We start from the raw sequence: 25,873 nt of genomic DNA, 5'->3' as shown, positions 1-25,873 counted from the left end.
AGATTTTGTACAATATTTAATACATTAAGTTATAAATATATTATTTACATTGTAAGAGATAAACATAATTAAAAGCAACAACAAGAAGATATGGATGTGAATAATCACAAGATTTAGAATTATCTTATTTTCTAAAATGTTATTATTATCTATTTTTGTGATATGTTTTCATATCATGCTACTCCAGTGATATGAGTTTTTATAGTCAAGTAAAAAGAGATGAAGGAAGGCATGAGTCTAGGTCATGGCAATAAACAGATTATCAATGGCATTTCAAACCCAAGGATGTTTCTTGTCTGATCTCATCTCAGGACTGTCGCCCTTCAAAGAGATAATAGCTTAGAAACACCTTCTTGTATGGTCAACCATCGATAATCTATAATTCTCTGAATGAAGCAAGACTATGTGATTCCATTTTTCTCTAAATATGATTTGACAACACTTGGTTTTACATCCTGTTCTTACAAAATTTCATTATCCTAGGGGTTTTCTATATCCTTGTACACCTTCAAACGTTTTGAGGTGGTGGACATAATAATCAACAAAACAAAGAGTATGGAGTGTTGTCAGATTTTATAAAAGGTGGGAAAAGAATCTGTCTATATTAAATCAATCAGGTCAAAGATGCTTTACTACATACAGGTATTATTTTCAACATTGTCTTTTTCATCAATTGAAAAAGAAGAGTCTGATAATGGTGACTATAAAAGCATCATAATAAGATCATAAATATTTGAGAAAATATAAAAATCTTTGGAGAGAAATGAATTTTACATCATTACATTGAATACTGCATGGCATATACTCCCATTAGGGGTTCTTGTCACAAAAAAATCTTGCCACAAAAATTGATCCTAAGTTCTACTCAAATGTTCACAAACTTATGATTACTTTTTTCACATAGGAATTTTTGTGAAATGAGTTGCAGAACCATAAAGCTAGTCACATCATGAGAAGGCCACAACAATTATATCTCAAAGCTAGATAACGAAATCTCTGTCTGTAAACAGCTAGACAATGTACATGTCAACCTTATACATTTGTGTACAGCTGAACAATTTCTTGTATACAGTTAAAATATTTGTTTTCAATTTTTTTTCAATTTTTTTTTTAACATTTTAAACATTCAATTGATGAAACTTTATCTTTGTAGAACTATTACATTTACCTAATAACAAATAACTTCCAGTGTTTTTTCACGGCTAAAACATTTCTATAATTACAATTTCTTAAAAAGCCATTGCAAATCATCATATTCTAAAATATGCCAAGGTTAGACAAGAGAGAAATTTTTTCAGTCATGGAAAAACAAGACATCTGTGGATACTTCAGATTGTAACTATTATAAATAATTTGTTGATAGATTGATTGGTGTTTAACACCACATTCAGCACTATTGTGCTATTTCATGGCAGTCAGTGTTTATTGGAGGGGGAAGCTACTGGGCCTTGAGAACCACAGATCTTCAGTAGGAAAACTGACATTCCTAGTCAATTAAGATTGAAGTCTAACACACCTGCCAAAAGCACAACTCACAACCTCTAGTGACACATAAGTTCGATTACTTAGACCACCCGGCCACAATGTATATTTTAGTATGTAACATCAACAATATAAATAGCTATACCAGGCAAAATGTTGGGCTTGTACAAATTCAGGTTATGCAGACCCCATGCTATCGGTACATCTTTTTTGGAAGAGTTGACTGCTGATGTGGTCTGTTGTACTAAACAATACTTCAAGCAATTCCTGTTATTCATTTTGATGTGTTATGTTAATAGAATTTTTTGATTTTCAAGAATAAGTATGTGAACCATTTTCAAAAATCTTTTAAGTGTGTAAAAAAAACTTTTAAGGACAAAATCTCTGTGAAGTATACCTATATATAATCATCTCCAAAAATGTTTTAAGAAGTAGTTTTATGAATCATGAATTCAATTCTGAAGTCAATATTTGAAGCAATCAGGTAAATTTGCAGATAGATTATGAGTTTTTGCTTTAGCTGCATAGAATTAAAAGCATAAGTACAGATTTATATATATAAACAACAAGAAACACCTTTGATATTGATTCATAACACATCGCTCATACAACAACCTTAAATCCTGTAGAATTACCAATCTAAATGTGCTGCAATCTGTGCATTTAAAGTTAATTTTTACAATGCTTTAAAATCATATAATGGAAACAACAGTAATAATTCCATTCTGTACACCTCTGGTTTTAACATAGACAGGGTTACTATTGTGGATGACATTTATTATTGTCTAAGTTCTCTACTGATGTCAGTGTTTACTGGTCTCATGGGTCTATTGACATCAGTCCTGGCTCGTCTCCTCAGTTTGGTCCTCTATGTTCATATTCTCTGTTAATTCTAATATGTGTTCTACTGGCTGAGGGCGACCATCCGGACCAACTACACTGGGCTGGATAATTCCACCTCTGAAAAGATATCATTTATAAATTATCTGGAATCATAACGGACCCACTACACTGGATTATATTAAATAATCTCTGAAATTCAAATGGACCAACCCAGCTGAACTGGATAATACAATTGTTAAAAATCAGATACCACCACACTGTTTTGAATAATTCAAACAGTAACCAACAATCAAACGAGGAAGGTTTGCTCTTGTTAACTGTGTAAACTAACTGGGGTCATAATGGACCTTGACCTTAGTGTCCAGCAACAAAGAACTACAATAATTTATAATCTACCTTTGTAGTTTGTCCATGGCATTGACCAGTTTCATTGCTTCGTATTCTTTTTGTTCATCAGACATCCCTTCAAATGGATTGGATTTCTCTGTTTCATATCTACCCGTCACAGGATTGACACTGAAATAGGGAAAAATAAACATGCAATTAGTATATGTTTATATTTCTCCTTTTATTACCCCCACTGTGTTTATGTATTCGACTGCTTTGGATTCATTAGTACCAATTTTTATGGTTCAAAGTAAACAAAACAAAAAAATCACCCAAGTACACACTTTTTAAAATCTTGTATAAAACTTTGTCCATGAGAATCCAAATTTACAGCAGTTTTCTACACATGTGTACTCTATAACTTACTTTCAATTTCCCCCTTAATTCTCTATGGTTTTTTCTACTACTAGCAGTGATTTTTCCCTGCCATGGGCTTGATGGGTCTAAAAAAGATTGTGGGTTGGGTATGCTTCATTCTAATGCAACAACGTTTGTAACGTTCATTTTGATTGGATAACATCACTTTCTTACATGGCATCAATTGACAATTGATGCTATGGGATGTACGCGCAAGCGCAGACGGCATATGACAGATTTTAAATACATGTTTTAACGTTGTTTTCTGTCAGTTTCATTAGAATGGAGATAACAATATTGTATTTTAAACTCCGACGGCATCAATTTGGGATTTGATGGTCGCAAATACCCGTTTACTGTCTCCGCTAACACGTCGCCAGTAAACTTTATTTGCGACCATCAAATCCCCAATTGATGCCATCGGAGCTTAAAATACAATACAGTTATCTCCTAAATAGAAATTTACTATATTCTTTACATAATTGTACAATTGGATCTGCTTAAAATGAAAACATTTGAGAGAAAAAGTATTAAAATTCTTAAGTGTAAGACCCATGTGTCACAAAACATCTGTTTGTGATTATAACTACCTTTGTTTGAGAGTTGAACATTTGTTTGTGATTATAACTACCTTTGTTTGTGATTATAACTACCTTTGTTTGTGATTATAACTACCTTTGTTTGTGATTATAACTACCTTTGTTTGAGAGTTGAACATTTGTTTGTGATTATAACTACCTTTGTTTGTGATTATAACTACCTTTGTTTGAGAGTTGAATAGTCCTTTGTGATTATAACTACCTTTGTTTTAGAGTTGAATATTCCTTTGTGATTATAACTACCTTTGTTTTAGAGTTGAATATTCCTTTGTGATTATAACTACCTTTGTTTGAGAGTTGAACATTTGTTTGTGATTATAACTACCTTTGTTTGAGAGTTGAATATTCCTCTGTCTCTGAGTCATCTGAGTTACTCGAGTAATTACCATCAGATTTACCACCCAGTAATAAACCTCTGTTAGCTAACAGTCCTGCACAGTTACCATACCCAGTATACTTTACCATACGCTGAACTACAAGGGAAAATACAGAATTCTTCAACTCAATATCATTTAAAATGGTGGAAATAACTATTTTTTCTGAACATAAAAAAAGTTGTTAAAATCAGATAGTATAAAAATTTGAAGTTTGTGTACATTTTTTCTTGAAAATACCTGTTATAGCCATTTAAGTAATAAACCTTTGATGTCTAAAGACCACATTTAATCAAAACAATTCATCTTCCTAGATATCTTCACTGAACCACTGTTTTTACTTTTTTAATAAAAAAAAATCCTGCTCTTTTAGTTTTGGTTATGTTTGTGTCATCACATTTTTTCTATCTTTGTCTTTATGAAGTCATGACAACAAGTAAGGTGATCACAATGGAGTCACAGAAAAAGAACAAAAGTTTTTTAAGAAATTGAGAGATAAATTTTATCTAAGAAACAGAATCAAAAATTAAAAAAGCTACATCATTTCTAACCTCAAATATTTTACTTCTTTGAGTTAAGAAACGTTTAGTTATACACATTATACAACAACTTTTTCTCGATAATATAAGTTTTATTAATCTTACCACTTTCTTTACACATAACAAACAGAAAATCTGCTACCAAATCTTTTACTTCTGTTATTGGTGAAGTTAATAATTTACACAACCTGGAAAAAAAAACGATTTTACAATAAATACTGTCTGTAATTATCTTTGTCTTAAAGGTTTATACTGTAGTGATATCTAATGTTTTTAAACAGTTATTTGTGTTTTGCATTATTTTAAACAGTTATTTGATACTTTAATATATGTTCAGTAAATCTTATGAAGTAATTGCTATTCTATTCCATGTTTTATTTAAAGTCTCCACACATTAATTAAAAAAAGACATTTTCGAATAGAAAATAAAGACCCTCAAAGCCAAGATAATGCATGAATCATACATGCAGGTTTGTAATACCCAATTTGGATAATGGAAGAGAGTTATCTTTTTTTAGCATGAAAATACTACATTTATAACTGGTTTCCATGTTATAGATATAGGAAGATGTGGCATGAGTGCAAATGAGACAACTCTCCATCCAAATAACAATTTATAAAAGTAAACCATTATACGTCAAGGTACGGCCTTCAACACGGAGCCCTGGCTCACACCGAACAACAAGAATGAAATCATTGAACTAGAATACACAAGTAAGTATCATTTAGACAATTTGCTGTAAAGGCCAAGTGAAAAACAAATTGAAATAGTTTGCTGTATCATAATTGTAAGAAAGGGTTACATAAAATGAAGGATAGAACATTGGTATTCAGTGAAAGACAGAAAAAAAAGTCACTTCCTTTTCCCCTTCTTTCCCATTATGTAAATGATGGCCTATCATCTACTAATTTCTCATTTGGTTCAAACTTATATGCCTGCAAATATTGTTAGTAATAGATCAACACTAAGATCAAAGGAAAATTTTGTAAAATAGTGATAAATGAAAACATAGTGAAACTTAACTTTCTCGTTTAAGTGCTCATTCCTATATAAATTATAAGTCCCTATAACAAACCTGTTTCTAAATGACTCTCCTTCTTCTGGTAACTTCTTAACTTCATCCTTTAAGGGAGGTAACACCTGAAATAATCAAAATATTGTCATGCTGAAATTATAAGTTCTTTATGAAACATAACAAAGTGACTGATACTAGAACTATCATAACCTCAAATATCTGAATTGTGTCAAATACTAGCCTATATATACATGTATATGACTGTTTACTTATAAGTTGTATTAATTATATTTACTGTCAATGTTTGATTGGAGGACTAATCAACAATTCTTTTTTTCCATATTTTTCTAGCATTTTCCTTTGAATAAATGTATAACTGAATTAAATTATACACCTACTTTATTGACCTTGATTTATTAGTCCCGTAACAACAAAGTCAAAGGGGACTTTAGGTTTGCACTATGTCTGTCTGTCTGTCTCCATCCATGAGGTCCAGCAAATCAGTTTTCCACACTTTTTTTCTACTTGCTTGAAGATATTGATTTGATATTTTGTGTACTGTTTTATCATGAGAAGTAACAGATCAAGCTCAAATTTTGTTCTGGTCTGATATTTTTTGTGCAGAGTTATGGTCCTTGGACTTAGAAAATTCACTCAAATAATCAGTTTTTCACACTTTTTTCCTCATTCTTGTAGATATTGATTTGAGAATTAGAATATAGTTTTATCTTACAAGTTACAGATCAAATTCAAATTTTGTTCTGGTCTGATATTTTTGTGCAGAGTTATTTATGGTCCTTGGACTTTTAAAATTCTCTATCATTTCACATAAACAATACCTACCCTAACTCTACAGAATTTTCTGATTGATCTGTTTGCACGACACATTTCACATAAACAATACCTACCCTAACTCTACAGAATTTTCTGATTGATCTGTTTGCACGACACATTTCACATAAACAATGAAGTATTGGCGTTAGACTCTCCTTGAGTGATTTATAAGGCTGAAAAAAGAAGAATTTATTTAATTGCCATTTACTGTCTATACAAGTAGAAAATGTAATCAACAAGGTCACTGCAGATCAGCTATTTTCAGACAGAAGACATCATTGTTTTATGAATGAATCTAGCCTTTAGTTTTCTTTTTTGAAGTGTTTTACGTTTGCCATGTCAGGGCCTTTTATAGCTTGCTATGCTGTATTGGTTTTGCTTATTCTTGAAGGCTGTATGTTGACACATGGCTACATCATTTGGTCTCTGGTGGAGTGATTTCTCATTGGTATCATACCAGATTGGTTTTTTTATATAGAAACATCAAAATTTGAGATAAAGCAGAATTTTTAGTACCAGTATTTATAAAATCTGTGAATCTCAATTATATGAATGTGTTTTTTCAGGATTGTTTTGCATTGAATTCTGTTATTGGATTTTCTTTGGCAAAAACTTATGAATCCTCTATATTCAAAATCAAATGCTAAATAAGTTGATTTTCCACAAGTGAAAGATTTGTTTTTTTCAAATTTCAACTTATACTAACCCTATCAAGTCTACTGAATAGAAAATTTAATAAAAGTATTATTGCTTCCATGTTTCTGCCATCGTATTCTACTTCCTTGTTCTCCATGCCCTCTATATCCATCTCATTGAGGGGTATTAATAACTCCTCATAACAATCTCTAGGTATATTGGTTAACAGGTTAACTGTGTGACTAGAATCAAACAAAAGTACAATATACTTTTAATTATTGCGACTTTTTTATCAATGGGAATAATGTTACTGTGCATGGCAGTAAAAAGAACTTGTTCTGATATCTGATTTAAATATACGCATGTATGCAGGTAACATTTCCTAATTTAGAATTTTGTTTGGTCATGACAAAATAACAATAATAAATGCTAGAACAATAGTTTCTTGATTTACAGTATTCATAAAGTCATGGTGCAAGATAATTTGTGTTTTCATTGGTTAGAAGGTCTGCATATAATAAAATCTTAGTTTCGTTTGGCAAATTCTTATGCAGGGTTTCCGCTGGCAATTTGCGAAAAAATAATAATTGTGGCAATTAAAATTCGTCATTGGCAAAAGAATTTGGCGACAGAAATATATATAACGATATATTTTCCTCCATCTTGTTTATTTACTTTTTTCGAGTTTCTTGGACTTTACCCGATTAGACAATACTCGGAATTCACCTTGACCTCATTAAGATTTGGACAGAAAATCAATAATCAGCTGATTGCATTTTATACCTATCGACAACAAAAGACTAATTAATAAAGGTGTTGATTGAATTGTTTGACAAAATGATATGGTTAATTAGCTTCCGCTAAATGTCATATACATAATTTATTTACCACTTTGCGACGAACGTGTTTGAAGCAAACTTTTGACGTCTCCTCTCCTTTTAAAGAGAGTTCAGCAAAGAAAGCTGTTGTGACGAAAAATGTTCAAAAGCAAGAAAAATCTCTGATTTAAAACTTAAATTATCCTTTGACTTTAATATAGGTTATTGATTATAGTCGCCGTCAGCTGAAATTCGTAGCAGTTATCAGTAAAAATAATCTAAACTATCAATCGCGTTCACTCGAGATATGGTTTTTCACATTCCATTCATAAATCGCAAAAAGAAAAACCACTACTGACCTACCTTTTAAGTGATCGCACTGTAATAATCCTGACCTTCACTTTTTCATAGACAGTTTTGAATGGTGGAATCAGCCATTGTTTTGACCGGAAGTGTTTCCGTGAAGTTCAATTTCATAAAATTTGCATAAAGCGCGGGAAACCTTATCACATCAATGAAAGGAACATTTCAGGAAACTGCGTACAGTGACGAATGTCATATGTAAACAAATGATCCTCATAGAAACGAAGATGGCGGAATTACAATGGAAAATATTCTGGAAAATGTGAAGGTCAGGATTATTACAGTGTGATCACTTAAAAGGTAGGTCAGTAGTGGTTTTTCTTTTTGCGATTTATGAATGGAATGTGAAAAACTATATCTCGAGTGAACGCGATTGATAGTTTAGATTATTTTTACCGATAACCGCTACGAATTTCAGCTGACGGCGACTATAGGGAGACTACTTTAAAGTCGTTTTAGTGACACACGTGTTTCAGACATAGTTTTACGTCTCAACTTTTTCCTTTACGATGGTCAAGAAAAGAAAACTGTCGTTATGAAGAAATCTATCCAAAAGGTTAAGAACAACCCCTCGAATAAGAGTAACCCTTCAATGTAATGACTACACATGAAATGAGGGATCAATTTCATGTGAGACAAGCTTTTGTTTTGTTGTAAAAACCACTTCTTAGTACAAAAGGGCACATCAGTATTTTTCTTTTAAAGAAACTTTCCCTACGAACTATACTGGTATTATATGATCAAAATATGTCCATTAATTGTGTTATATTCCAGGACTTATATCTTCTTTATTATTAAAGTACATGTATAGTTGCCCCCTCATTTAGAAAAGTTGTTTAAATACAATGAATATTTTTCCCTTTTACTAAGTTAAAAAAAGTTCTGTTGTTTTAAAGTAAATGTTTATTCATTAAAATGAAGACTCTAAAATAAGTTTGAGTGAATAATCATACACTATGGGGCAAAATCATCTTATTTAAGGGAAGGGGGGTAGAAAAAAAAGGTAAATTATAAACGAAAAATATATTTATGTTATTTGGCGAAAAAAATAATAAAGTGGCGAAAAATATATTGTTTTGGCGAAAGAGGTGGCGAAAAAAATAATTGACCCAGGGGAAACCCTGCTTATGCCATAATATAATCTTTAAACAATTTCACTTCTGAACTAATAAGCAATCTGAAGAACATGAAATCACATATAAATTGCTTCATTGATGACTGATTTGTGTAGCTCACCAAGTAACAGCCCAAAAAAGGACATATTACTTTACTAACATGCATACATTTCTCTTACCTCCTGTAGATTTATGGGGATATGATTGGTTGATGGACTGGTTGATGATACACCTGGTGACTACATACATTTGATATAAGGTGTCCTAAAAACATATGGGGATAGTAAGGAGTTACTTCCCTTTCAAATTGAACCAGGTGCTCCACAGGGCGCAGCTTTATACGACTGCAGAGGTCGAACCCTGAACAGTTGGGGCAAGTATGGACAAAACATTCAAGCGTGATACAGCTCTGAATTTGGATTGTGATCAAATTTTTGACATTACATGTTTTTTTTTACACAAAACAAATGTCAAGATTTTACAAATCAATTAAAGATTTCTTCTTCAAACTTTTTAAATCTAAAATTAAATAGTTGACACAGCATAGGTTTCTGACACAGAATGAATGTGGTCTAATGAATTTTTTTTTTTTTGCCTTTGAGCAATTCACTATGCTGTTGAATATTAATCCTCTCAAAAAAATGTTTGAAGAAATTTTCTTTTTATTTATGAAATCTGAAATGAGAAAAATTTAACCCCCCCCCCCCTTTTTTTTTTTCACATCCCCGTTTCCCTTTTTCCAAAACTGATATCAATTCAAATTTCTAATGGAGTTTGCAACAATAACTACTCTTTTAAATACATCATAAAATATTAAAATGTAAAATAAAGTGCTTGTTATCACTGAATGGTAAAGATTGGTTGGTAGTAAAAGTGAATATACATTGTTTATTGTATAAAACAATAAAAAAAACTTCATCTGCAACATTTTATATTGGCAAATTTCCAATGAAGTTATTTACATAAAGTTATTGGCAAATAAAAATAGAAAATGACATCATAGTCATGTCTGGCAAATGTCCAACATACATTATCTAAAAACATTTTAGATAAGATAAGGAAAAAAAGCTTCATCAGCAACATTTTATATTGGCAAATTTCCAATGTAGTTATTTACATAAAGTTATTGGCAAATAAAAATAGAAAATGACATCATAGTCATGTCTGGCAAATTTCCAACATATATTATCAACTACTATTCTATACAAAGAAAGATAACTCCAATTGAAAATTAATTGCTATTGCACAATATTGTGCAATTAGATATTTCTTGCTATTGTGCAATACTGTGCAATTGAAAATTTCTTGCTATTGTGCAATACTGTGCAATTGAAAATTTCTTGCTATTGCACAATACTTGATATGGAATCCTGATTTGGACCAACTTGAAAACTGGGCCCATAATCAAAAATCAAAGTACATATTTAGATAAAGCATATCAAATAAGCCCAAGAATTTAATTTTTGTTAAAATCAAACTTAGTTTAATTTTGGACCCTTTGGACCTTAATGTAGACCAACTTGAAAACTGGACCAAAAATTAAGAATCTACATACACAGTTAGATTTGGCATATCAAAGACCCCATTTATTCAATTTTTGATGAAATCAAACAAAGTTTAATTTTGGACCCCCATTTGGACCAACTTGAAAACTAGGCCAATAATTAAAAATCTAAGTACATTTCTAAATTCAGCATATCAAAGAACCCCAAGGATTCAATTTTTGTTAAAATCAAACTAAGTTTAATTTTGGACCCTGTGGACCTTAATGTAGACCAATTTGAAAACGGGACCAAAAATTAAGAATCTACATACACAGTCATGACAGTTAGATTCGGCATATCAAAGAACCCCAATTATTCAATTTTGATGAAATCAAACAAAGTTTAATTTTGGACCCTTTGGGCCCCTTATTATGTTGGGACCAAAACTCCCAAAATCAATACCAACCTTCCTTTTATGGTCATAAACCTTGTGTTTAAATTTCATAGATTTCTATTTACTTATACTAACGTTATGGTGCGAAAACCAAGAAAAATGCTTATTTGGGTCCCTTTTTGGCCCCTAATTCCTAAACTGTTGGGACCTTAACTCCCAAAATCAATACCAACCTTCCTTTTGTAGTCATTAACATTGTGTTTAAATTTCATTGATTTCTATTTACTTAAACTAAAGTTATTGTGCGAAAACCAAGAATAATGCTTATTTGGGCCCTTTTTTGGCCCCTAATTCCTAAACTGTTGAAACCAAAACTCCCAAAATCAATCCCAACCGTTCTTTTGTGGTCATAAACCTTGTGTCAAAATTTCATAGATTTCTATTAACTTAAACTAAAATTATAGTGCGAAAACCAAGAAAATGCTTATTTGGGCCCTTTTTGGCCCTAATTCCTAAAATGTTGGGACCAAAACTCCCAAAATCAATACCAACCTTCCTTTTGTGGTCATAAACCTTGTGTTAAAATTTCATAGATTTCCATTCACTTTTACTAAAGTTAGAGTGCGAAAACTAAAAGTATTCGGACGACGATGACGCATGCAGACGACGAAGCAGACGACGACGCCAACGTGATAGCAATATACGACGAAAAAATTTTCAAATTTTGCGGTCGTATAAAAAGAAATGTAAAAGGTTTTAATTGACTCACCTGGTTAATTCCTCTTGTCTATCTTTAGATAAAGTTTTGACCATTAACAAATCTCTCAACACACTGACCAGTCTCATAAAATGTGCTTCTTCTTCCTGGAATACAAGTAAATATTCTTTGAACTATTGTTAAAAGCCGACATACATGTAATTAGCTTAAGAACAGTGTTGGAAACATTTTACCTCCGCATACAATTTCCAACTCACCCAAATAATTTCTACTGATCAACTCTGATTAGTGACTTATCTTAGGCCGAGTACCAGAGCGTCCTCAGAAAATGTCAATTATTAAACATTCAAAAGGAATTTAAATTGTTCATTAAAGTACTTGTTTCATTGATGTGTTTCTTTCTTGGGTAAGTTGGATGTTGAATTCATGATTTGCAACAACTTATTTTATCCTACACAACATTCTTGGGCAGGTCACAAAGAAAAGCTGTATTTTCTTTAATTATAAATAAAGATTTGAAAGGTACTAAAATATTACTACTGGATTGAAAATGTTTGGTTTGCTTGTAGGTAATATTACAAAATCTTTTTATTATAGAGATGCACTCATTACCCGGGGGGGGGGGGGGGGGGGTTATTGACTATCCTTTCGGATATAACTGTGCCGACAGCACTTGCCAAATCATACCCTGTTCTAACAAGAAAACATTGAAAAACATACCCTGTTCTAAACAAAAATATTGAAAATCATACCCTGTTCTATACACGCTCATAAAATGTATACCCTGTTCTAGACCGTGTAAAATAGATGCAGTTCTAGACCCGGGTTCTAGACTATATCTTAAACAGTTAAATAAGCGATCCTGTTCTAGAAAAATACTTTATTTAAAAAAAGACCCTGTTCTCACCAGCAGGGCATGAAAAAGTGACCCTGTTCTAACCAGCAGGACATGAAAAAGGGACCCTGTTCTAACCTCCAGGGCATGAAAAAGTGACCCTGTTTTGCGGCACACTCATACCACTAAAAATATAGGAAGTAACCCCTCGGGACTCATTATTGAACAAAAAAGTATTTAACAGGGAATGTTGAAGTTAACATTTTGTCATAATAGCCTATTGTTTAAATTTTGATTTTATATATAAAGTACCTAACAAGAGAAGCAGAAATGTTGGTATCCAATACCAAAGTTAATGTACCATCAGTGAGTTGGCCCCAGCTAATTTCAAACCTTGAGTAATCATTTATAATACCTCATCCAATGTGTTTTTATCCACTGTCACAGTTAAATTAAACAATATTTTTAGTATTTCACAGATCAGGTCAACCTCTTGGTCTACTAAGCCTGTATTTCTACTCTCAGCATCTCGTAATGTCAGATCTACTACTTCCATCAGATAGGTAAAGCCATGTAACTCATAACGAATCTTTGGTCTACGAACATCAAAAATAAACAATAAATACAATTTTCTGCACATAGAAAGATTACATTTTGTTATACAATCAAGAAATAAAAAAAAAATTTTTGGTCTTCTGTAGTTTTGGTACTTCTGTTTCCGATAATGTATCAAATGGTGGAAATCCATCAAAAAACAGTAGAATAAAAATCTTTTCCAATACTTTGTACATCCAAAAAATAAAGACAATGTGTGCCTTTATGGAGACAAATATGTACAATATCTTTAACCAAAGTTCTAGATAATGACTTAATAATTATACAATGTTTCAAAAATTATTGACAATGTGTGTCTTTATTGAGAAAACTTAATATGTTCCCAAAAATAATGACAATGTGTGTCTTTTTGGGGAAAAGATGCAAATAGGTATAAATATATTCAAACATCAAACCATCACAGTACAGTTTAAAAGATTGACTAACCTGGTATCAGAACATAATGCTGTCAGTAAAAATAACATCCTCATATCAAAAAACTTGATTTCAAACTTTAATGCTGGATCTTTGTACGTTTTTAACCTCTGTATCGTTCCTTCCACACAACCATTTTTACTGCAAGTATGTGCAAATCAATTCTATATTACATGTAAATTATTCGTTACAAATAACTTGGTAGGTCATTTGAAAGTAGATAATTTATTCCTTCAAGCAATGATTTGGATTTTTTTTCACACAATATAGGTCATTTTATGACTGGTAAATTGGGATCAAACTATGGTATCACCTTACTTTTATTCATCACTTTTACTTCTTGAAATGTCTTGCCTTTCTCTAAATATGCTACACTGCTTTCGATTTTGAAGACAAAATAAAACCTAGAGGATAAATTATGATGGATTGATTGATTGTTGGTTGCCTAACGTCCAGTGGCAAATATTTCATGCATGTTCAGGACGAAGATAATGATAAGTTATGAACAATTCAAGATACATTTACAAGATTAGTTCTGTTTATCAAATGGTTAGATATCATTTTTTTTTCTATTTTTTTTACTTGTACAAGTATTTTTATATACATTGTAACTGATAATAGTTTCACTCTATTGTACATATTGTATAAAATTACTGCAATTTTTTTTTTGGAAAAAAAAGCTTTGGACCCACATCCTACAGTCAGAGCTCAGACATAAATAAGTCTGAATCTGCTTTTGACTCATAGAGGTCTAAATTTGTAAGTTTTAGGATTTGTCTCCCTTTAATACAAGACAAAATACGACTTTAATAAGTCAAATATTGTTAAGCAAGGAATGATTGACCAAAATCAAAAAGTTGCAAATATCGACTCGTACAAGTCGATAAGTTACCAAAATTGGTTAACTTCAAGACCCACGCATATTTATAAAAAGGTCATGCATCTAAATCAAATAATGACAACATTGAAAGCCAATGCTTTGTCTTCTAAAGAAAAATATGAATGAGAGGCTAAAAAATGGGGGAATCATGTTAATTAACCTTACAATGCAACCACCTGGATCCACACCTAATGAGGTAAAACATCTGTGTTTAGTAAGGATGTTCAATTAGATAATTAAATATAGATAGCTCAAGTCCTTGTGAACTCTCAGACAGGTTTTTGCTGTCATAGGTGGTGTACTTTGGCCACCAAGTCAAGTTAAGTTTTTTCATCAACATAAATAGACCTAAACAAGTCTGTCATTTTCTGACTTAGATAAGTCTAAAATTGAAAACACATTTTTATAATAAATACATGTTTTGACTTCTTTAAGTCAAAAACAGAAATCGACTTGTTTATGTCTGAGCTCTGACTGTCCTAATGAACCATTACTGTCAATGACCTTCGGATCTTTAAAAATTTCCACACATGCATAACCATATTTCATTTTATGCTTAGCAACCTTATGTCTATAAACTTAAAACACTGCAAACTGAAACTTTCAATCTGTATCATGGTTAATTTATTTTTTTAACAACATCAAATACCATGCATACATACCTACAAATTCTCTGGGCTTGTGTACTGTTGAATATTAAATTGCACAAACATTTCTGGGCCTCAACTACCACTGCAAAGATAGAATATAAAGTTAGATTTTATAAATTCTGAGAATTCAATTATAAAACATTAAAGAAACCATGAATCATTATTAAAGCTAAAGTCATGAAAGTAATGGCATTTAATTTCTAAAGTTTGATCTTTTTTTCATATATTGTTATAAAGCTATTAGATAATGAGTTCATATTCTGACAATAAGCTTAAGTTATCATGGCAAATACAGATAAAATGCTTCGCTGAGCCTGATACGACCGCAGAGGTTGAACCCTAAACAGTTGGGCCAAATTTGGACACAATAATCAAGGTTGATACTGTCTGAATTTGGATTGTTATCAAATTTTTGGCATTATATATATTTCTGACACATAACAAATGTCAAGATCTTACAAATCTATTGCGCAATACTGTGCAATTAAAGATTTCTTCTTGAAACTTTATAACCAGGTGCTCCGCAGGGCGCAGCTTTATACGACCGCAGAGGTCGAACCCTGAACAGTTGGGGCAAGTATGGACAAAACATTCAAGCATGATACAGCTCTGAATTTGGATTGTGATCAAATTTTTGACATTACATGGGTTTTTTTTACACAAAACAAATGCCAAGATTTTACAAATCAATTAAAGATTTCTTCTTCAAACTTTTTAAATCTAAAATTAAATAGTTGACACAGCATAGGTTTCTGACACAGAATGAATGTGGTCTAATGAACTTAAAAGGTTTTTTTTGCCTTTGAGCAAATCACTATGCTGTTGAATATTAATCCTCTCAAAAAAATGTTTGAAGAAATTTTCTTTTTATTATGAAATCTGAAATGAGAAAAATTTAACCCCCCCCCCCCTTTTTTTTCACATCCCCGTTTCCCTTTTTCAAAACTGATATCAATTCAAATTTCTAATGGAGTTTGCAACAATAACTACTCATTTAAATACATCATAAAATATTAAGATGTAAAAAAACTGCTTGTTATCACTGAATGGTAAAGATTATTTAAATTTATCAGTTGGTAGTAAAAAGTGTATATACATTGTATATTGTATATAACAAAGATTTAAGTTGATTCTGGACAAAGAAAGATAACTCCAATTAAAAAAAATTCTTGCTATTGCACAAATAGGATATTTCTTGCTTACTATTCTGGACAAAGAAAGATAACTCTAATTAAAAAAAAATTTGCTATTTCACAATATTGTGCAATTAGATAATTCTTGCCATTGCACAATACTGTGCAATTGAAAAGACTTGCTATTGCACAATACTTAATATAATAATTTTAGATCCTGATTTGGACCAACTTGAAAACTGGGCCCATAATCAAAAATCTAAGTACATGTTTAGATTCAGCATATCAAAGAGGCCCAAGAATTCAATTAATGTTAAAATCAAACTTAGTTTAATTTTGGACCCTTTGGACTTTAATGTAGAATTTGAAATTTGAAAACAGGACCAAAAATGAAGAATCTACATACACAGTTAGATTTGGCATATCAAAGAACCCCAAGGATTCAATTTTTGATGAAATCAAACAAAGTTTAATTTTGGACCCTTTGGACCTTAATGTAGACCAATTTGAAAACTGGACCAAAAAAACTTCAATAATCAAGAATCTAAGTACATTTTTAGATTCAACATATCAAAGAACCCAACCGATTCATTTTTTGTCAAAATCAAACTAAGTTTAATTTTGGACCCTTTGGACCTTAATGTAGACCAATTTGAAAACGGGACCAAAAGTTGAGAATCTACATATACAGTTAGATTCGGCATATCAAAGAACCCCAATTATTCAATTTTGATGAAATCAAACAAAGTTTAATTTTGGACCCTTTGGGCCCCTTTTTCCTAAACTGTTGGGACCAAAACTCCCAAAATCAATACCAACCTTCCTTTTATGGTCATAAGCCTTGTGTTTAAATTTCATAGATTTGTATTTACTTATACTAACATTATAGTGCGAAAACCAAGAAAAATGCTTATTTGGGTCCCTTTTTGGCCCCTAATTCCTAATCTGTTGGGTCCTAAACTCCCAAAATAAATACCAACCTTCCTTTTGTGGTCATAAACATTGTGTTTAAATTTCATAGATTTCCATTTACTTAACCTAAGGTTATTGTGCAAAAACCAAGAAAAATGCTTATTTGGGCCCTTTATTGGCCCCTTATTCCTAAACTATTGAAACCAAAACTCCCAAAATCAATCCCAATCTTTCTTTTGTGGTCATAAACCTTGTGTCAAAATTTCATAGATTTCTATTAACTTAAACTAAAGATATGGTGCGAAAACCAAGAAAATGCTTATTTGGGCCCTTTTTGGCCCCTTATTCCTAAAATGTTGGGACCAAAACTCCCAAAATCAATACCAACCTTCCTTTTATGGTCATAAACCTTGTGTTAAAATTTCATAGATTTCTATTCACTTTTACTAAAGTTAGAGTGCGAAAACTAAAAGTATTCGGACGCTGGACGACGACGACGACGACGACGACGACGACGCAGACGCCAACGTGATAGCAATATACGACGAAATTTTTTTCAAAATTTGCGGTCGTATAAAAATTTGAAAAAAATTGAAACCCCCCCAAATACTTTTTGAACACCCCCCCTGGAGCAATTACCCTGTCACTCGATCCCTGCCTTTACTTTGAAGTATGGAACCTTATAGTACAATTCCAGAGAGATCCATACACTTAAACACAAGTTATTATCTGGAAACTAGATATATGCTTATTTTTGGCCCTTAATTCACGCATGAATGGGGCAATAACCCCCAAACTCAATCCCAGCCTTCCTTTTGTGATATGGAATCTTGTGGTACAATGTAGGATAGATCAATACTCTTACATGCAAGTTATTATCCAGAAACTACAAAAATACTTGTTTTTGGCCCCTTTTTGGCCCTTAATTCCTTAACTGTTAACACCATAACTTCCAAAATGAATCCAAACCTTCTACTTGTGGTATTAAACATTGCAGTATAATATCAGAGCAATTGAAATACTTATACACAAGGTATTATCCTGAAAGTAGAAAAATGCTTTGTTTTGGGCCCCTAATTCCTAAACGGATGGGAATATCATCCCCAAAAATCGTTCCCAACCTTCCTTTTGTGGTATTGAGCCTTCTTTTTAAATTTCAAAGAGATCCATTCACCTTAACGAAAATTATTGTCCAGAAACCAATGTGTTTTTAAATGAGGATGCAGACGACGACATCATACCATTATACAATCCCAAAAAATTTTGTGGTCATATAAAAAGAAACCTTAGATTACCAGAAAATACTGGTTTATAGAGGTTTCATGTGCTTTGCAGAACAAAAACAGGAACAGTCATGACAGCATTATTATTACAGAAAACCAACCTAAATAAATGGTCAGAGCAATGTTTGTATTTTATTTTTTTTTACAACAGAACATACATTTTCACAAATTTAAATATTTTCTTACCATCCTGGTTTCCGCCATCTTGGATGGTAACACATTCTGGATTGGTTTGTTCAGCATAATGTTTCAGTCCTGCCATTTTCATGATAAGACCTAGTGAGTATTCTGTAGTCATAGTAACCAGTTTATCTTTTTCCCGACTAAACAATCGTAACATCTGTAATGCTAGAATATGACATTGTGTTGATGACTGGTCATTCTCAAGTCTCTTCTGTAAACTAGCAATAAACTCCTACAATTGAATTTAAAAATTACTTTAAATTTTTTGTAAATACCTGCAAGTTATAATTAAAAAAGACTGTAAACAATGTTAATTATATAAAATTGAAATATTATATATTGCATCCTGTTACCATGGTTACAGATATATGTATCTACAATAATTGACAATATTAACTCATTGTGTGTCATAATTCTAGCTGGCACTTAACAAACCCTTAAGCGATTTCATGTTTATAAAGTTGGGGGGGGGGGGGGGGGGGGGGGGTCTAAATTAAAATCTATTAATAATTTGTCAAAATGTAGTTTTTATAACATGTTTTTATTTTAATTTAATAGAATATATGGTCACTGGGCTGTTTTTCACCACACATATTGTGCAAAATGCAAAATTGTACCAAATTCTCAAATTTTGTGTATATATATAGTTTATGTTAATGCATAAAAAAAATCAATTGTGTGTGATAAAAAAAATACCATAGAATTTTAGAAAAAAAGATGAGAATATAAACTATAGAGGCTCTAAAGAGCCGGTGTCGCTCACCTTGGTCTATGTGAATATTGAACAAAGAACGCAGATAGATTCATGACAAAATTGTGTTTTGGTGATGGTGATGTGTTTGTACATCTTACTTTTCTGAACATTCTTGCTGCTTACAATCATCTCTATCTATAGTTAACTTGGCCCAGTAGTTTCAGTAGAAAAGTTAGAAAAAATTTACAAATTTTATGAAAATTGTTACAAATTGACTATAAAGAACAATAACTCCTTAGGGAGTCAATTGACCATTTTGGTCATGTTGACTTATTTTTAGGTCTTACTTTGCTGTACATTATTGGTGTCTACAGTTTATCTCTATCTATAATAATATTCAAGATAATAACAAAAAGCTGCAAAATTTCCTATTATTACCAATTCAGGGGCAGCAACCTAACAACTAGGTTGTCCGATCCATCTGAAAATTTCAGAGCAGATAGATCTTGACCTGATAAACAATTTAATCGCAGTCAGATTTGATCTATACGCTTTGGTTTTTGAGTTATAAGCCAAAAACTGTATTTTACCCCTATGTTCTATTTTTAGACGTGGAGGCCATCTTGGTTGGATGGCCGGGTCACCAGACGACGCTGGACGCCAAGTGATGAGAAAAGCTCACTTGGCCATTCGGGCCAGGTGAGCTAAAAACAGCTGTGGTATGATTGCTAATGAGACAACTGTCCACAAGAGACCAAAATGACACAGACACTAACAGCTATAAGTCACTGTACGGCCTTCAGCAATGAGCAAAGCCCATACCACATAGTCAGCTATAAAGGCCCTGATAAGACGATGTAAAACAATTCAAACGAGAAGTAGCTCTAATTATATACTTTCTGATAAGAAACAGAACCAGATGCTCCACAGGGCGCAGCTTTATACGACCGCAGAGGTTGAACCTTGAACGGTTGGGGCAAGTATGGACACAACATTCAAGCTGGATTCAGGTCTAAATTTGGATTGTGATTAAATAGTTGACACAGCATAGGTTTCTGACACAGAATGAATGTGGTCTAATAAACTTAAAATATTTTTTTTGCCTTTGAGCAATTCACTATGCTGTTGAATATCACTATGCTGTTGAATATTAATCCTCTCAAAAAAATATTTGAAGAAATTTTCTTTTTATATATGAAATCTGAAATGAGAAAAATTTAACCCCCCTCCCCCCACTTTTTTTTCACATCCCCCTTTCTCTTTTTCCAAAACTGATCTCAATTCAAATTTCTAATGGAGTTTGCATCAATAACTACTCATTTAAATACATCATAAAATATTGAAATGTAAAATAAAGTGCTTGTTACACTGACTGACTGAATGGTAAAGATTGTTTTAATTAATCAGTTGGTAGTAAAAGTGAATATACATTGTATATTGTATAAAACAATGATTCAAGTTGATTCAACTACTATTCTGGACAAAGAAAGATAACTCCAATTGAAAATTTCTTGCTATTGCACAATATTGTGCAAGTAGATATTTCTGGCTATTGCGCAATACTGTGCAATTGAAAAAAAATTCTATTGCACAATACTATGCAATTGAAGATTTCTTGCTATTGCACAATACTGTGCAATTGAAAATTTCTTGCTATTGCACAATACTGTGCAATTGAAGATTTCTTGCTATTGCTGAATACTTTGCAATTGAAAATTTCTTGCTATTGCACAATACTTAATATACTAATTTTGGATCCTGATTTGAACCAACTTGAAAACTGGGCCAATAATCAAAAATATGAGTACATGTTTAGATTCAGCATATCAAAAAAGCCCAAGAATTCAATTTTTGTTAAAATCAAACTTAGTTTAATTTTGGACCCTTTGGACTTTAATGTAGACCAATTTGAAAACAGGACCAAAATTAAGAATCTACATACACAGTTAGATTTGGCATATCAAAGAACCCCAATTATTCAATTTTTGATGAAATCAAAAAAGTTTAATTTTGGACCCCGATTTGGACCAACTTGAAAACTGGGCCAATAATCAAAAATTTAAGTACATTTTTAGATTCAGCATATCAAAGAACCCCAAGGATTCAATTTTTGTTGAAATCAAACCAAGTTTAATTTTGGACCCTTTGGACCTTAATGTAGACCAATTTGAAAACGGGACCAAAAATTAAGAATCTACATACACAGTCATGACAGTTAGATTCGGCATATCAAAGAACCCCAATTATTCAATTTTTGATGAAATCAAACAAAGTTCAATTTTGGACCCTTTGGATCCCTTATTCCTAAACTGTTGGGACCAAAACTCCCAAAAATTTCATAGATTTCTATTTACTTATACTAAAGTTATGGTGCGAAAACCAAGAATAATGCTTATTTGGGCCCCTTTTTGGCCCCTAATTCCTAAACTGTTGGGACCTCAACTCCCAAAATCAATCCCAACCTTCCTTTTGTGGTCATAAACCTTGTGTCTAAATTCATTGATTTCTATTTACTTATTCTAAAGTTATTGTGCGAAAACCAAGAATAATGCTTATTTGGGCCCTTTTTTGGCCCCTAATTCCTAAACTGTTGGAACCAAAACTCCTAAAATCGATCCCAACCTTCCCTTTGTGGTCATAAACCTTGTGTCAAAATTTCATAGATTTCTATTTACTTTTCAATTTTTGCAGTCATATAAAAATGAGGTCATCAGACTTGTTTTCTTGCTTCATAGTCATGATAGTGAAAAAGGTAAATTCACAATATAGTACATGTATATCATTTTACAATATAGTACATGTATATAATTTTAAAAATAAAAGTTACTTTATCTGAGTTATCTCCCCTTATGTAGCACAGTTGAAACTAGACAAAGTGATGCCCTCACACTCAACTCTGAAGTAACAGTATTATAACAAAGTCAATGTGAAACTGAGATATTATTGTGTCTGGGAGATACAAATGATGACCTGGCAGATGCAAAGTGTCATCTTAAAATGCACAAAGTTGAGGATGAGAACACATAGGTTCACTGTGAAGGCTTTTCTACTAAGTGATACTTCTTAGCATTCAAACTGTAGGAAGATTTACCTGGAAACGCTTGGCACCACTTATGCAAGAAGGCTTTTCTACTAAGTGATACTTCCTAGCATTCAAACTGTAGGAAGATTTACCTGGAAACGCTTGGCACCACTTATGCAAGTTAATAGACCTATTGTTATCAGCTATTTCAAAATCAAAGATGGAGGGAGACATTCAGGCTACCTTGAGCCTTACAAACCCAAAGCAATGTCATGTTTACAAAATTTCAGGGTTTTGGGCTATCAAACTGTCAGATTAAGAAAAATTAATATGTACCTGTTTGGCTTCTAATTTCAGATCTGGAAAACTGAAGGTCTGTGCATGCTGAAAGTATCAAAGATATGATTCACAATTAAGCAGTCAGAGCTCAGACATAAATAAGTCTAAATCTGCTTTTGACTCACAGAGGTCTAAACTTGAAGGTTTTAAAATTTGTCTCCCTTTAATTTAAGACAAATTATGACGTCGAATAGTGTTTAGCAAAAAATATTTGACCTGAATTAAAAAGTTGCAAATATTGACTCCTACAAGTCAATAAGTTACCAAAATTGATAATTTTCAAAATCCAAGCATATTTAAAAAAAAGTTCAAGCATCTACATGAAATTTTGACAACATTGGAAGACAATGCTTTGTCTTCTAAATAAAAATATGCATGCGAGGCTAAAAAAATGGAATTGATGTTTATTTACTTATCAACATGATCAATGCAACCATCTTTAATCACACAAAATAAGGAAAATAATTTATGCTAAGTAAAAATGTTCAATAAGATAATTACATATAGATATATTAAAACATATATATAAAAAGAATTCAGACATCAACATTAATCAGCAGTAATTAGCATTTTCTTTCAATTGACTGTGATCCTAACAAGTCTTTTGTCTTGTGTAATAACAAATAGTTACACACACAACGGTACAAGCCGATCCCCAAGCTGATACATACAAACTTAAAATATGTCATGGTGTGTTATTTGGCTTAAATTTGTGTTAGTGTTATTTTGGATAAAAAATATGTTTTATTTTAAGAAAGAAAATTTTATGTTTGTATTTAGTAAAATATTAATTAATTTGTTTAATTGATTTTACCTATGCTGTGGCATTAATACTCGAAATGTAACAGTTTGCTCAAAGCACTTTATTTTGAAATATAAATTGCAATTAACATATGTCACTTTGAAAGTTTAGATTTTTATCAAAACATTACAGGATTATCCTTTGTCAATTAAAGTATATTTTTGCTAATGAGAGTATTATGAATGTGTCAAGACATATTTATTTATTTTAGATTTTGGTATAAATATTGTTGTGAAATTTTGGAAAGGCAGTCAGTGTTTCGGAAGCGTAACCTCACACTACTAACGTCATTATACTGGACCTATAAGACTGTCTACCAGTTGGCGGTGTAGTGTTAAGACAAAATTTATCTCTGACTTATAAATTTAACTTTAGAAAATACTTTTGAGAAACTTTTATTTTGAGACTTTTATATTTTGAAATTGAGATTAAGTACATTTTATGTTTTAGTAGTTTTGGCATTTATTTTTATATTTTACATTTTAAGGAGAAATAACTTTACTTTGGATTTGATATTTAGATTTGATACTTTGTACTTTGATTAGATTATTATTATTATTATTTGGAATTGTTTACAAATTGATTTGTTATCATCATTCGACTAAGTTTTTATAGTAATCATGGTAATTAAATTATGAAAACCTTCCTTGCGTTTTAGCTATGCCTATCAGAACATTAAGTCTAGCCATAGACTGACCCCCTGTTCCTTCGTTCCATCACATACGAGTAAGCTCCCCCTTATCTAACAGTGCTCTCGAGTGGACCTTGGTGACAGATATATTGACTATATTCAATATTACAAAAAAAAAGTGTTATATAGAAGCCTCTGATGTTACCTGAAATAAAATTACAATTAATTATTATTATATACACCAAACAAAAGATCAAATTATAAAGACATACCTGTCAACTGACCCGTATTCTGCGGGTGTGACCTGAGATTTTCACAATTCTGAGGGATCACCCGGGTCACCCGCCGGGTTATTGAATAACCTGGGAATTCCGAAAATGACCCGTTTTCACCCGTATTTCTTAGCCATGAGATTGATTTCTTAGGTAATAAACCTTTGAAATACCAGCAAATTCGTCCATGAACAGGAAGTTCATCTAGCTGTGTAAACTGTCAAATTAAGTGACCCATTAAGTGCTTGGCTTTACTTGACAGCTTTGGTGTCAAACACAGTGTTAATTAACACCAATTACCTTAGCTTTAGGTCGTAAATAAATTGCACTGTTGTTTTACAAACATATTTCAACTATAATAATATATCAACTGAAATTCAGCTGGAAAAAGTTTGTACGCATTATGACCTGAGATTTGATTCTTCAATGCAGGTCATGACCTACATTTTCATCGTCACAGGTTGACAGGTATGTAAAGACCTTGTTGATTACGCAACTTTAATTAATCGATCGGGATTTGATTGAATTAAGTGATTATTACGAGTGGCATTACCTTAGTTCACAATCATTAGACAATTGTTGAATAAACAAACCAATTGTAGACTAATGATTTCGTTTATATATACTGTTCAAATTTGTCAAAAATTCCTCCATATAGTGAATATAGTTTTTTCATATTTTATTATGGGGCCGGATCGACTTGGGTCCGGATCGACTTGGACCGGATCGACTTTGGGCCATATTGACTTGGGGCCGGATCGGTTTGGGGCCGAAAAGACCGGATACCAGTGATCTATAGATGTTAATTTTTGTGTCTTTTGGTCTCTTGATGAGAGTTGTCTCATTGGCAATCACACCCCATCTTCTTTTTTATAATATATTTCATTTTAAGATTATTCTAGAAAAAAAGATGAATTTCTAAAGAGAAAACTGGTACTTGACCAATAAAAGGTCTTTGATACGGAATACTGTTCCAAATAATAATAATAACTTATATGTTTTGAATTGACTTATTTCCATTCTTACAAATGTATATATAGTCCATACCTTTGTTGTTAGTTCAAGTAGCACACTGCATGCTTCTTTGTCAGATCCACTGTTTAAAATACGCAAGCACCTGTCGTCAATATTCATTTTGATAACAGAATATTGCTAAATAATATGTTTGTTTATGATATTCAGTGACATCTTCAGCTTCATCATTTTATGCGATTTCAAATAGTGTTCTGCAGTTATAAATAAGTGCGTG

The 25,873-nt window shown here is 31.9% G+C and overlaps 1 protein-coding gene across 1 annotated transcript; it reads right to left on the bottom strand.

Annotated features, from left to right (window-relative positions):
- LOC139529811 (chaperone Ric-8A-like) lies at positions 1–25,873 on the bottom strand. Its single transcript, XM_071325728.1, has 14 exons — positions 25,672–25,873; positions 22,917–22,964; positions 18,868–19,096; positions 15,366–15,435; positions 13,836–13,964; positions 13,210–13,390; positions 12,011–12,105; positions 7,138–7,309; positions 6,506–6,604; positions 5,658–5,722; positions 4,687–4,769; positions 3,994–4,141; positions 2,722–2,841; positions 1–2,442 (listed from the first exon to the last, which is right to left on the bottom strand). The coding sequence occupies exons 1-14, from the start codon at positions 25,756–25,758 to the stop codon at positions 2,319–2,321; spliced, it is 1,650 nt and encodes a 549-aa protein (XP_071181829.1). The 5' UTR covers positions 25,759–25,873; the 3' UTR covers positions 1–2,318.

The sequence above is a fragment of the Mytilus edulis genome, chromosome 7 (genome assembly GCF_963676685.1).
Source record: "Mytilus edulis chromosome 7, xbMytEdul2.2, whole genome shotgun sequence".
In the NCBI taxonomy this organism is placed as follows: domain Eukaryota; kingdom Metazoa; phylum Mollusca; class Bivalvia; order Mytilida; family Mytilidae; genus Mytilus; species Mytilus edulis.
Note: the sequence above shows the minus strand (reverse complement) of the source record. Positions and strands in the feature narration are given on the sequence as shown.